Here is a 13,395-nt window from a genome sequence, read left to right as displayed (position 1 = left end):
TAATAATACAATTATATTTTATAAATTATATTTTGGACTAGGGGGGCTAATTTGAGAAGGAAAAACGGCATAGATGAAGACAACCAAAAAAATCAAGTATTTATGTTATTTCATGTCATTTTCAGTAAATAATTTACAGTTCATCCACATTACATTCAATAAAAGACTCCAAAATTAGATTCTATCTTCTTTATTCCGAGAAATAAATAGATATAATTGGGACAATAGATGCATAGACATTTAAAGTGAATAAATAAATAAAAAAACCCTCAGCAACATGCAATCTGGCATCGTAATGTATTTATTTCAAGATACGTTTTTACCTATTGCGCACAACATAACGAAAACGACAGGCACGATTGCTTCCCCACGTTAGCACGACACGCAGAACACGCCAACATGAGACATGCACAAATCCAGAATGGTCACCACGGGAAACGAGCAGTGAGTGTTGAGGTCACACAAGTGCAGAGGTGACCGAAAAAAAGGGAACACGGAGTGGGGCTTAGAGCTAAAATATTAACACGGAGCACGACGGGAACCAATAAATTATTTCTATATAGACATCATCAACTTATTTTTCTGATCACCAAATAATTTTTTACACCCCCCCCATCCCCCGACCCCAAACCCCCTTCGTCTCTCGCTTTATTTCAAGTCTCCGGCGTCCCCCTGGATGGTCTTCTTAATGCGAAGCAGCATGGTGGTGAGCCACTGATCCAGGCGGGACACCGAGTCAAATTCCTTGACGGCCTCGGTGAAGGCTTCGCTGTTCTGCTCCTCGTGGGCCTCCAGTAATTTCTGTGCGCACCCCCGACGACGAGGACAAAAAAATAACGCAAATCATCATTTTGTGTGTTCATTGTGGTACCTCAGCTCACGAACTTAATTGGTTCCCAGAAAGTACAGTGAGACCTCAACTTACAAACTTTTCGTCTTACAAACGTCAAATTTATGAAAATTAAACCTTATAATAATCACTATTTTCATAATACACACCCACCACGGCTGGCGGAGTGATCTTCGGCGGAAGCACGCGACCGAACAGCACCAGAGGTTAAGTTACCAACAGTCCTTATGGAAGGTGACTCCCCTTCCATAAGCCATCAATGACCACCAAAAAGGTAAATAAAACTTTATTTTACAGCACAGTTTATTTCTTTAATTACAGTCCTCGTGTAATGCGCCTCTCTTTCCAAACAGCAATTCCCTTTGACCTTCGACCTTCAACGCCATTCCATCAAGCCATAAATGACCATCACAAATGTAAATAAAGTGACTTTATGATACAATGCAGTGTATTTCTTTCATTACAATACAATAACACATTTATTATACATAAAATAAGGTATGTTGTGTGTAGATTTAAGGCTTATTTAGTTGAAAAGTATATTTTATGGAAACCCGGGAACGGATTATTCCCATTTTAATGGTTTCCTATGGGAAAAATGTTTTTGAGATACACACTTTTCGCCTTACACACTCTGTCTGGGAACCAATTAAGTTCGTAAGTTGAGGTCTCACTGTATTTGTAAGACGAAAAGTTCGTCTTCCAAACATTTTTTTGCCATAAGAAACCATTAAAATGAGAATAATCCGTTCCCAGTTCTCCATAAAACATAATTTTCTATTAAACAAGTTTTAAAACTACATAAAATACACCTTATTTTCTGTATAATAAATGGGCTTTTGTATTCTAATGAAAGAAATAAACTGTAATGTATCATAAAGTTATTTTATTTACCGTATTTATTCCAGTATATCGTACACCCCTAATTTTCAATCAAAAATTGGTATAAAAATGTGTTTCACCTTTTCTCGGCTCGGTAACAGTATATCAATTAAAATATGAAGAAGACTGAATGGAAACTCTGGATGTTGGTAATTGTGCAAAACAGCAATGTTTATATATACTGTATATGAGATATTTTTCCCAGGCCTCGTTTATAATACGCACCCAAACTTTGAGGTTTGGGTGCGTATTTGAGAACATTTTGCGATTTACACTCGAATAAACACGATACCTTTGTGATTGTCGCTGATGTAGTTGCCTCCTGATGATATCCGAGTGAAGTTGTCGTGCTTTCTCGGCGATAATACCCTCACTCACACTGTCCCCTGCTAGCTGCTTTTCATTAATCCAAATCAACAGAAGTTTTTCAACCTATTCTATTGCCTGAGAACGTTGCTCAACCAACATAGAAACACTCTTAGCCACACGTAGCAATGGTCGACTTAGCGTCCCATTACCAGTACGCTAAGTCACACAAATGCACACCTCGTTGGTGTGTTTCGATGATCTCCTTCTTATGCTCGATCGTCATTTTCTTTTGTGTCCTCTTCGGCTTAACGCTAGCCTGTGGTGGGGTCTTTTTCGCTCCCATAATAGCAAAAGTACTACACTCGATAACAAACCATGTCTGCACTCAAAGAAAGGTGGTGCCCGAAAACTAATGCACCAGCCACCGTGTGGTTTGGTTTGTCCGCCGAAAACTAGTTTGAATGCCAAAATGATATTCTCGCTAATTTAATGTTTGTAAGGTGAAAGTTTTGTTAGCTAAAGCGTTCGTAAGTCGAGGTATCACTATATTTATTTGGATTTTCCAGTGTAGAAATGTTTTAGTGCATAGAAATGTGTTTTACCTTGAGCAGTTTCAGCTCTCTTGAATCGGAAAAAGCGGGGAACATCTCCTCATACTTCTCGATGGCCAACTACAAACAGAGTTCGGGTGTGAATGGAAATCTTCATCACGGATCGGACGTGTACGTGCGTGAGACCTTAGCGTTCAGCTCATCCACGATGAAGTGACACAGCGAAGCCTTGAAGAAGTATTCTTTGGCGTTGTACTTCAACAGAGGATTGTCCATGGTGCTCATGGCCACCTGCAAAGACGTACGCGCACTGAATGACTGACCTGCGTCTCTTCCCTTAGAAACACGCGCCGTTTACTTCCGACACAAAAGGTATTTCTTGTATTTATTTTATTTGTTATTTTTAGCGCACCGTAGACTGAGAAACGAGTCGAAAATGAGCGCGAGGATCACGTGAAACGGCACTAAATGGCACGGAAGGAGACAGACGGCATCCATATTTAACACACAAACTTATCGGATACTCGAAAATCAATTTGTGTTCTTTTAACGTGCAAATTGGGACGGCCGCGGCTTGGAATTGAAGTGGATTTACATGGGACAGGAGATGTGAGACAATCTCTTTTGGTCAATGGATGCAACAGCTTCATGTTTGCTTTTAACATTTAGCTTGTAGCAGACGTGCGCATTCCATCATGACGTCCCTGATACACTGGTGAAAAGGACGCTTTGATCCTCTACTCTTTCATCTAGAACTGCTTCATGCGACTAAGAGGGTGTACAAAGTACTTAAAATTGAATGTCACATTATTTATTTTGTTTTTTGTTGTTGTTTTTTTGACTTCAAGACGTTCCACCATGACATCCCCGATCTATTGGTGAAAAGGAGGCTTTGATCCTCTCCTCTTTCATCTAGAACTGCTTCATGCGACAAGGAGGTTGCAGAAAGTGCTTAAAATTGAATGACTGTCTGTGCTTTTTGTGTTGTGTCACATTATTTGTTATTGATTTATTTTTTGTTTCTTTTTGACTTCAAGATGGCGTCGCGACAGTGTCTGTCTTTACAGAAGCTACAATATTTTGTTTTTCTACTTCTTTTCCTTCCGTCTTCCTTTCATCACTTTTGTGCTGTGAAATGTCAATTCCTCCAGTGTGAGACTAATAAAGGCTAATCTAATCTAATTCAGGGCTACGACAGTCCCTGCTTCATCATATTTTATCATTTCTACCTAGCTAGCTATCTAATTGCTATCTATTTGCTATCTAGATAAGTATTTACTGTCTATTTGCTATCTAGCTAGCTATCTATTAATTATCTATTAGTTAGCCAGCTAACTTTCTATCTATTTGTTATTATTTTTATATAATAATAATAATATAGCTATTCCGGGTTGAGTGAACGCTGGCTCGTGTTTATTAGCTATCTATTTAGCTAGCTAGCTATTTGCTGTCTATTAGCAAAACTCTCAAGGACGCTCTCAAGGACGCTTTACATTCACAGGATTTTTTTTGTGCGGGTGAGCAGCTAGCTAGCTAACTGTCTATCTATTTGAGTTATTCCGGGTTGAGTGAATGCTGGGGCGTGTCTACCGCTGCTCACCCACAGAAAAACTGATCCTGTGACTGTAAAGTGTCCTTGAGAGTTTTGAAAGGTGCTTAGAAATTAAATGTATTATTATTTGTTATTATTAAAATAAGCAAACATAAGATAGGATAAGTTAAAATAAGTAAGCTAAAATAAGAGAATCTAAAATAAGAAAAGCTATTAGCCATCTATTAGCTAGCTAGTTAGCTTTGTATGAGTGGGTTGAGTGAACGCTCACAGAAACTTATCCTGTGACTGTAAAGTGTCCTTGAGAGTTTTGAAAGGCGCTTATAAATGAAATGTATTATTATTATACAATAAGAAAATAAACTAAAATAAAGAAATAAGACAAGCTAAAATAAGATAACATAAGCTAGGATAAGATAAAATAAGGAAACTAAAATAAGAAAAGCTAAAATAAAATATGCTAAAATAAGAAAACAAAGTAAAATAAGAAGATAAGACAAGCTAAAATAAACTAGGATAAGATAAAATAAGAAAGCTAAAATAATATAAGCTAAAATAAGAAAATAAACTACAATAAAGAAATAAGACAAGCTAAAATAAGATAACATAAGCTAGGATAAGATAAAATAAGGAAACTAAAATAAGAAAAGCTAAAATAAAATATGCTAAAATAAGAAAACAAAGTAAAATAAGAAGATAAGACAAGCTAAAATAAACTAGGATAAGATAAAATAAGAAAGCTAAAATAAAATATGCTAAAATAAGAAAACTAACTAAAATAAGAAGATAAGACAAGCTAAAATAAGATAAGCTAAAATAAAATATGCTAAAATAAGAAAACAAACTAAAATAAGAAGACAAGCTAAAATAAGCTAACATAAGCAAACACAAGATAGGACAAGATAAAATAAGGAAACTAAAATAAGATAAGCTAATATCGGATAATCTAAAATAAGATATGCTAAAATAAAAATCAATTATGTCCCGCCTTCTTCCCGAGATGCCACAAGATGGCGTCACAGCACATAAAGCAGCCATCTGAACTGCTTACCTGTTCGTAGATCTCGATGGCCTTCTGGTACTGCTCCAGCTGGGCGCTGTAGTGACCCACTTTCAGCAGGCACTTGTTAGCCGAGCTGAAACAACACGAGTGAGAGTTTTCCTTGACCGTCGCATTGGTCGACGCATTAAAAAATAAAGTGATACCTTGGTTTACGAACTTAATTGGTTGCCAGAGTGTGTAAGGCGAAAAGTGTGTATCCCAAAAAATAATTTCCCATAGGAAACCTTTAAAATGAGAATAATCCGTTACCAGGTGCCCACAAAACATAATTTTATACTTTCTAATTTTCTAAGCCTTAAAACTACACATAATATACCTTATTTTATGTATAATAAATGTGCTATGGCATTATAATTAAAGAAATAAACTGTACAGTATAATAAAGTTGTTTTATTTACCTTTGTGATGGTCGTTGATGGCTTGATGGAATGAAGTGGCCGGTTTTATTAGCATTAAACACTTGATGAGGAACGTAGCCTTCTTCTTTCACCATCTTGAGGAATGATGCCTTGTAGGTGCGTTCTCTGCGATAATTTTACCTTGTTCTTCATCAATTGTGTTCTGTTTAGCTGGGTTGATAGCCTTTTGCATCAAGTGTACAGATGGCTTGTGCGGGTTGTTTGTGGAGCCTGATTGGATTGGATTGGATATGCCTTTATTAGTCTCACAGTGGAGAAATTTACATTTCACAGCAGCAAAGTGACGAAAGGAATGAAAGTAGAAAAACAAAATCATTGAGCTGCTGGAAAGGCAGCTATTGATGGGATATTTTAACCTTGCAGTCTACACTCTGCCTTTGAACTATCAAAGTTGAAACAAGTCCAAATTTCACTGTTTTCTATCCATTTTTCACTGTCTGTGTCGTCTGCCTGTCTCTTTACAAACCACCTCCCCTCACAGCTGCGTTCTTGACCAATCACGTGACTTTAACCGAAGACTGGGGGCGGGGAATAGAGGACCAAAACAAGCCGGTTGCCATTTTCTTGTTAGGAGAACGGGCTCGTTCGCAAACAACACATCACTCATTGTGGCAGCTCAGTGTGTATCCCGAAAAATAGTTTGTATGCCAAGGTAAAATTTGCGTAAACGTGCGTAAACCGAAAAGTTCGTAAACTAAGGGGTTCGTAAACCGAGGTATCACTGTACCTGTTTGACTCTTCGCCTTTGTAGTAATCGGCCGCCTGCTCGTAGTGGGCGATGGCCTGCATGAAACAAAAAGGTGAGAAAAGCTCGTCTCGCCGATAACGGCGGCGTTGAAGGAGATTCACCTTCTCGATGTCAACCAGTTCCGACTCGTAGATCTCGGCGATGGTGATGTGGTGTTTGGCGGCGATGGTGAAGCGACCCTGCGAAACGCACAAAAGGTGTCTTTGGAAAAGACACTCAAATGACTCCACAAGGCGCTGTTGGACGCCATTGCTAATGCCGCGTGGCGTGTCAATGATCATGGCGATGAAATCAAATGGAGCATCAGGGCCTGCAGGACCTTCTCTACTGGCCTAAAAATATCTGATGTTCATGATATTTTGTCCATGAATTCTTATGAAATAATTCAAAATTGTCTTTCAGCTTCCTTTTATTGACGTCTTGCATTGCTTGTGAATCAAAACAATGGCTTCAGATTCGGAGAAGATGCTTTCTTGTTACACATCCAGTTATGAATATGATTCAAATAGTTCTGAAGAGGAAAGCATACATGTTTGCAATCGATTAAAGAATTATATGTGCCATTTTGAGGCAACATTGGAGGAAAACCTCTCACCCAAAAAAAGAGGCACAAAATGGCGACTTCCAGTGGCTACCTCAGCTTCCACAGGCTGATAAATTCCTTATATGGAGCTTGGATGCCCTCTTCTGGCGGCTTTTGGGTGCAACACGGTTCTCAGACCAAACATGTACAGCAAAATAAATTGACGTGATGGAAGGACTGCTACAATGTGTCTTTTTTTCGGTCAGGGGGCGGTCCTTTTGTGACATCACGTACGGACTCGTCACCAACTCAAAAACAAGACTTCCCAAATATTCAGAGCGAGTCTTAAAACGTAAAATATAGCTATATGTGGTGAAATCTTATTAAAATACGCTCAGTAGAAGTCATTTGAAGCCATTTTACAAATTATGGACACAACTTGTCCGGAGACGTTGGTTGTCCTTTAAGTCATTTTTATTGGTGTTTTGCATTTGACTAAAAATATCAGCTTGCGTGTTTTGGGTATTTTAGATGCTATAAAACGTTTTTCTGATGTCAGTTGGGAAACAAAAAAAATGGTGTCGGTTGTCCTTTAAGCCAATCACATTTCAGCCATCATTTGTGACCAGGGTCAGAAATCGACCCTGGACGCCTTCACAATCGGTTCTCCAGGCCCTGAAGCATCAAATAAGTGTCAATCAAAGTGTTGCTTTAACCGACGCCAAAGCCTTCTTTGCTGGCTAACGCTACCCTATAGTGCAGAGGTCCCCAACCCCCGGGCTGCGGACCGGTACCGGCCCCGTGGGTCATTTGGTACCGGGCCGTGCAGAAAGAATAAATAATTTACATAAATTCAGTTTTATTTATTATCTGAGTCCGAACTATGTTTTATTTTGAAAAATGAAAAATTACCACAATGGATTCACGTTTACTATTATATTTAAAAGAAAGAAAAAAAGTAAATCACACCAGGTTTTGTCATCATCAAATAATAATAATAATAATAATAATAATAATAATAATAATGATGCTAATAATAAATGTTATTTATAAGCACCTTTCAAAACTCTCAAGGTCACTTTACAGTCACAAGTTTTTCTGTGGGCCACCAGTGGCAGCCACACGAGCCAGCGTTCACTCAACCCGGAAATAGTAACTCAAATTGATAGAAAGCTATCTAGCTAGTCAATAGATAGCCAACAGCTAGCTAGCTAGATTGCTAGCCAGTCAGCTAGATAGCTATATATACTATATGGCGAGCTAGATAGCCGGCCAGCCAGCCAGATTGAAAACAGATAGCAAATAGCTAGAGAGCGAGATAGCTAGCTATTGGCTAAACTCTTTCTCTCTCTCTGTCTCGTTGTCTCTCTCTCTTCTTTCATCAGAAAAAAACAGTTAATTCCTAAATTATAGGGGTCTAGAGTTATCTGAGCTTGAAATGGGGCAGCTGTACAAAATACAATGCACTAGATACATATTGGTTTACATAGCGCTTTAACAACAGCTGAAGTGCTAACAACAAAGTGCTAACATGGACATATAAGGCAAATGCTGCCCCTTGTGGAAGGGAAAAACATTGCCAGAGGTCTGACCAGCACCCAATGCCCACCCCCCTGTGGCCATCAAAGTTATTTCATCACAAATTTGACAGAATTGAACGACGGTCACTTTCGTCTTAATGGATCAATAACAAGCGTTTCAGCCTTAGGGGTTTAAGAGTTTCAATCTTAGGTTCTTCAGGATTAGGCTTTTAGGGGTTTCAGGCTTAGGTTTTTTAGGATTAGGGTTTTAATGGTTTCAGGTTTCGGGTTTTAGGGGTTTCACGCTTAGGGTTTTAGAGGTACAGTAAGACCTCAACTTACAAACACCTTATCTTACAAACTTTTCATCTTACAAACGTCAAATTTCTGAAAATTAAACCTTATAATAAGCACCATTTTCATAATACACACCCACCACAGCTGGCGGAGTGATCTTCGGCGGAAGCACACGACCGAACAGCACCAGAGGTTAAGTTACCAACAGTCCTTATTGAAGGTGACTCTCCTTCCATAAACCATCAACGACCATCAAAAAGGTAAATAAAACTTTATTTTACAGCACAGTTTATTTCTTTAATTACAGTCGTCATGTAATGCGCCTCTCTTTCCAAACAGCAATTCCCTTTGACTTCCGACGGCATTCCATCAAGCCATCAATGACCATCACAAATGTAAATAAAGTGACTTTATGATACAATGCAGTGTATTTCTTTAATTACAATACAATAGCACATTTATTATACAGAGAATAAAGTATGTTGTGTGTAGTTTTAAGGCTTATTTAGTTGAAAAGTATATTTTATGGAAACCCGGGAACGGATTATTCCCATTTTAATGGTTTCCTATGGGATTTTTTTTTTGAGATACACACTTTTCGCTCGCCTTGCACACTCTGTCTGGGAACCAATTAAGTTCGTAAGTTGAGGTCTCACTGTATCTGGTTGAGGCTGTTCAGGTTTAAGGATTTTCAGGCTTAGGTGTTTGGGATAGACGTTTTCAGGCTTAGGCGTATCAGGCTTTGGGTTTTAGGCTTTTCAGGCTTAGCGTTGCCAGGGGTTGAGGGGTTTTCAAGGCTCATGAGTTCTTAGGTTTGGGCGTTTTAGGGTTATGGTTTTAGGGGTTTCAGGTTTGCAGGTTTCAGGCTTACAGGTTTAGGATTTTAAGGGGTTTCAAGGCTTAAGGTTTTCGGGTTTTCACGCTTAGGGTTTTAGGGGTATCCGGTTTAGGCTTTTCAGGCTTAAGGTTTTCCAGGCTTAGGTGTTTCAGGTTTAGGGTTTTAGGTGGTTCAGGCGTAGGCTTTTGAGGCTTAGGGGTTTGGGCTAGACGTTTTCAGGCTTAGGGTTTTAGGCTTTTCAGGCTTAGGGTTGTCAGGCTGAGGGGTTTTCAATGCTCATGAGTTCTTAGGTTTGGGCGTTTCAGGGTTATGGTTGTAGGGGTTTCAGGTTTGCAGGTTTCAGGCTTACAGGTTTTGAATTTTAAGGGGTTTCAAGGCTTAAGGTTTTCGGGTTTTCACGCTTAGAGTTTTAGGGGTATCCGGTTTAGGCTTTTCAGGCTTAAGGTTTTCCAGGCTTAGGTGTTTCAGGTTTAGGGTTTTAGGTGGTTCAGGCGTAGGCTTTAGAGGCTTAGGGGTTTGGGCTCGACGTTTTCAGGCTTAGGCGTTTCAGGGTTAGTGTTGTCAGGCTGAAGGGTTTTCAAGGCTCATGAGTTCTTAGGTTTGGGCGTTTCAGGGTTATGGTTGTAGGGGTTTCAGGTTTGAAGGTTAGGTTCACAGGCCTAGGATTGTAGGGGGTTTCTGGCTTAAGGTTTTCGGGTTTTCAAGGCTTAGGAGTTTTTTAGGCTTGGGGTGTCCTTGAGAGTTTTGAAAAGTGTTTATAAATTAAAATTATTAAAATTATCAATAACGCGAACCCTACTCACCATGTCAGTGTAGATGTCGATCGCTTGATTGAGACAGCTGATGGCCTCTGCGGGAGGGAAAGCAACAAGCGATGTTGAAATGAGCTTCCGAGATGGGGGCATGGGGGTATAGGATGGTGTTCAAGATGGCCGACGGCACCTCTCACCCTGCGGGTCGGCCTTCTTGTACGCGTTGCCGGCGTCCACAAAGCTGGTGGCCGAGTCCAGTTTGTTTTGAAGCTGCATGTGGAGTCGGGCCGCCTGGCAGAAGGCGTTGCCGGCGGCTAAAGTGCACGCAAACATACACGCTCAGTTTGGATGTTGGACTTCATGACCGTTCATAGGCGAGCGGCCATTGAATGGTCGCTCCACCGATCATCTGGCAATTGTGCACGAGTGCGTTTTCTCACCGCCCCAGTTCTTGGCCATCTTGAACATGTTGGCTGCCCGAGCATACATCTCGCAGGCATCCTCCACTTTGTGGTTTCCGCTGGAGAAAAAGCAAAATGGCTGTGACTGGCACAAATACAGGTAACATCCAACTTACGACCAGCTCGACTTACGACCACCCGTACTTACGACCCCGACCCCCGAAGGGGCGGAGTTTGTGACACATTTAGCCTCTGAGTCTCTATTCAACATTTTGAATGGATTTCGACTTACGACCATTTTGACTTACGACCTTTTGTTTGGAACGGAACTCAGTCGTAAGTCGGATGTTACCTGTATTGTTGTTATTTAGGAAAAAACTCAAGAAAACCGGGGTTGCTTTTGAGCATGAGTCTGTCACGTTTCGTCACGTTTGTGACCAACAGGTGGCACTGTAGGGCACCGCCTGCAGCTGCACAGCTGTTTTAATCAGTTGCAGTTAACTCACTAACTGCCATCCCTGAATTTATTCAGGAATTGAAAATATGACGTGGTTGCTGAATTTGTTTGGGTTTTGTTATTTCTTGTTTGGGTGCCGATAAAGCGCTGACCATGGCCTCTGGAAATGTGCAGCATTTTCCTTTTGTCCATGTTAGCGCTTTGTCTTTAGCTGTTGTTAAAGCGCTATATAAATCAGTATGTATTGTATTTTGTACAGCTGCCCCCATTTCAATCTCAGATTACTCCAGACCCATATAATTGATGGTAATTAATTATTTTTTTTCTGGTGAAAGAAGAGAGCCTAAGGTTTCTAATGCAGTATTGAATGTTTATGTCGTCCTAAAACTCAATATTCTGTAGGTCCTGCAATTTGAGTGAAAATGACAAAAACCCTGGCACTGGAGTCGACACATTTTTGCACGTCTGGCAAGCAATGAGTTAAAAGGACTCCCAGCATGACCATTCAGAGTCAGGTCATTGTTTGTTTCACGCTGTCGGATTTGTTTGGTCTTGTCAGGTTTGCTATGTTTTCAGTCATGGTTTTGTTTGTTACTTTGGACCTTTTTGTTCTGATGACTTTGTTGTTTTTGATTTATGTTCCTGTCAACTTTATTTGATACAAATTTGTGAAATACACCCTGCTCCTCCCTCCTGTATGCTTTTTTTGGGGGGGTCCATCTCCACCATCTGCACTCGTGACGTACTCAGTGTGGAGGTTGCGTGCAGAAGGCCACCGACGGGCTGCTTAGGAGAAGCAAGCTGATGGTTAAAAATAGAATTCCCCGCATTCCCAAATAAAATGGATGCCGCCTTCATCTCTTTTTGTGCCGTTGAAGTGAAATGTCTTAAGTAGGCCGCGAGGAAACAAACGCCAGCAAGACTCGAGTTCCAGAGCTGACGTCACACAGAAACGGAAATGCGAAAACACCAAAACCGCACTGCCGTGTTTATATTTGACCACCACGCATTTGCTATCTACCCGTCGCTTTTCATATGAGTCGCAATGTTGATGGACAGACGTTCCGCCCGCACGCGCAGTCACGCGCGCGCACAGCGGCCATTGATTTACCCGAACATTCCGCCAAGAAAGGAGCCGGACGCTTTGACCTTCTTGTCAGCGTCGGCCATGAGCTGCATGGCCTCCTTCTCTTTGCCGCTGTTGTCCATGGTGGCCCGCAGGTGGCCGCGCGCTGGCTGGTGAAGGTGACGGCGGCAAAGGGGGGCGACGACGCCGCGAAATCGGCCCGATGTTCCGCAGGAGAGACGACGGTGGAACGGGGAGGGGCGTGGGCGGGAAGACTCAGAGCTCACCGCGGCGAGGAGGACGGAGGGGGGGGGTCGAGAGAAGAGCCCGTTTGAGCTGGTGCTGAGGCTGAGAGCGGCTCTTCTTCTACGGCGAGGCGGTGCGGGTGCTCGCCATCGCTCTCTAATGGGCGAAAAGTGAACACCAGGAACCCGGAAGGCCGAACAACATGCGACGGCAGTCCTGTGACTTCACGCTAACGCTAGTTTGAAACCCTGAACAGAAATTAAAATCTGAATTTCTATCTTGAAACCATCCATGCCAATGTATACGTTTTCCAATATTTTGTATGGTTCTTTTTAAATACTCGAATGTACAGCGTACTACAACTTTTACAGGGGATTTATTTTTAAAATTGTGAAGCGATCTTCCAAAGACCATTTCGGCTCCAATCCAGTTGGTGTCAACAACAATACTGCTGCCGATCGCTACGATTATCACGGCAAACCAACAAAAGTACCGGTAATCCTCAATCGTATATATTTTGATATACAGTGATACCTCGGCTTACAAAACGCTTTAGCTCACAAACTTTTCACCTTACGAACATTAAATTCATGAAAATATAGTCCTGGCATACAAACTAGTTTTCAGCGGATGAACCAAACCACACGGCGCCACGGTGGCTGGCGGACTAGTTTTCGACGGAAGAACACCAAATCACACGGTCGAACAGCGCCACATGCAGTAACTGGCACACTAGTTTTTGTCACCCCTCTTTCTTTGAGTGCAGACATGGTTTGCTATTGAGTGGAGTACTTTTGCTATTATGTGACAGACAAAGACCCCACCACAGGCTAGAAGAGGACACAAAAGAAAATGACGGTCGACCAGAAGAAGATCATAAAAAAACACCAATGAGGTGTGCGTTTGTGAGACTTAGCATCC

General features: G+C 41.1%; 1 protein-coding gene across 2 annotated transcripts; it reads right to left on the bottom strand.

Annotated features, from left to right (window-relative positions):
- Window positions 1-285: 285 nt before the first annotated feature.
- On the bottom strand, window positions 286-12,575 carry napba (N-ethylmaleimide-sensitive factor attachment protein, beta a). 2 transcript variants are annotated; one of them, XM_089012438.1, is made up of 10 exons: window positions 12,274-12,575; window positions 10,745-10,824; window positions 10,502-10,618; window positions 10,356-10,402; window positions 6,476-6,553; window positions 6,354-6,409; window positions 5,196-5,280; window positions 2,779-2,883; window positions 2,631-2,712; window positions 286-811 (listed from the first exon to the last, which is right to left on the bottom strand). In XM_089012438.1, exons 1-10 carry the CDS (start codon window positions 12,369-12,371, stop codon window positions 654-656), a joined length of 906 nt encoding a protein of 301 aa, XP_088868564.1. In that variant the 5' UTR covers window positions 12,372-12,575; the 3' UTR covers window positions 286-653. The 2 variants fall into 2 exon arrangements, with proteins under 2 accessions (XP_088868564.1, XP_088868563.1); XM_089012437.1 differs by having other exon boundaries at window positions 286-801; window positions 2,644-2,712; window positions 12,274-12,570.
- Between the last annotated feature and the right edge of the window lie 820 nt (window positions 12,576-13,395).

Source organism: Hippocampus bargibanti, linkage group LG13 (genome assembly GCF_051943395.1).
Source record: "Hippocampus bargibanti isolate YZ-2025 linkage group LG13, ASM5194339v1, whole genome shotgun sequence".
Classification (NCBI taxonomy): Eukaryota; Metazoa; Chordata; class Actinopteri; order Syngnathiformes; family Syngnathidae; genus Hippocampus; species Hippocampus bargibanti.
The sequence above is the reverse complement of the archived record's forward strand: the minus strand, read 5'-3'. Positions and strand labels throughout refer to the sequence as shown.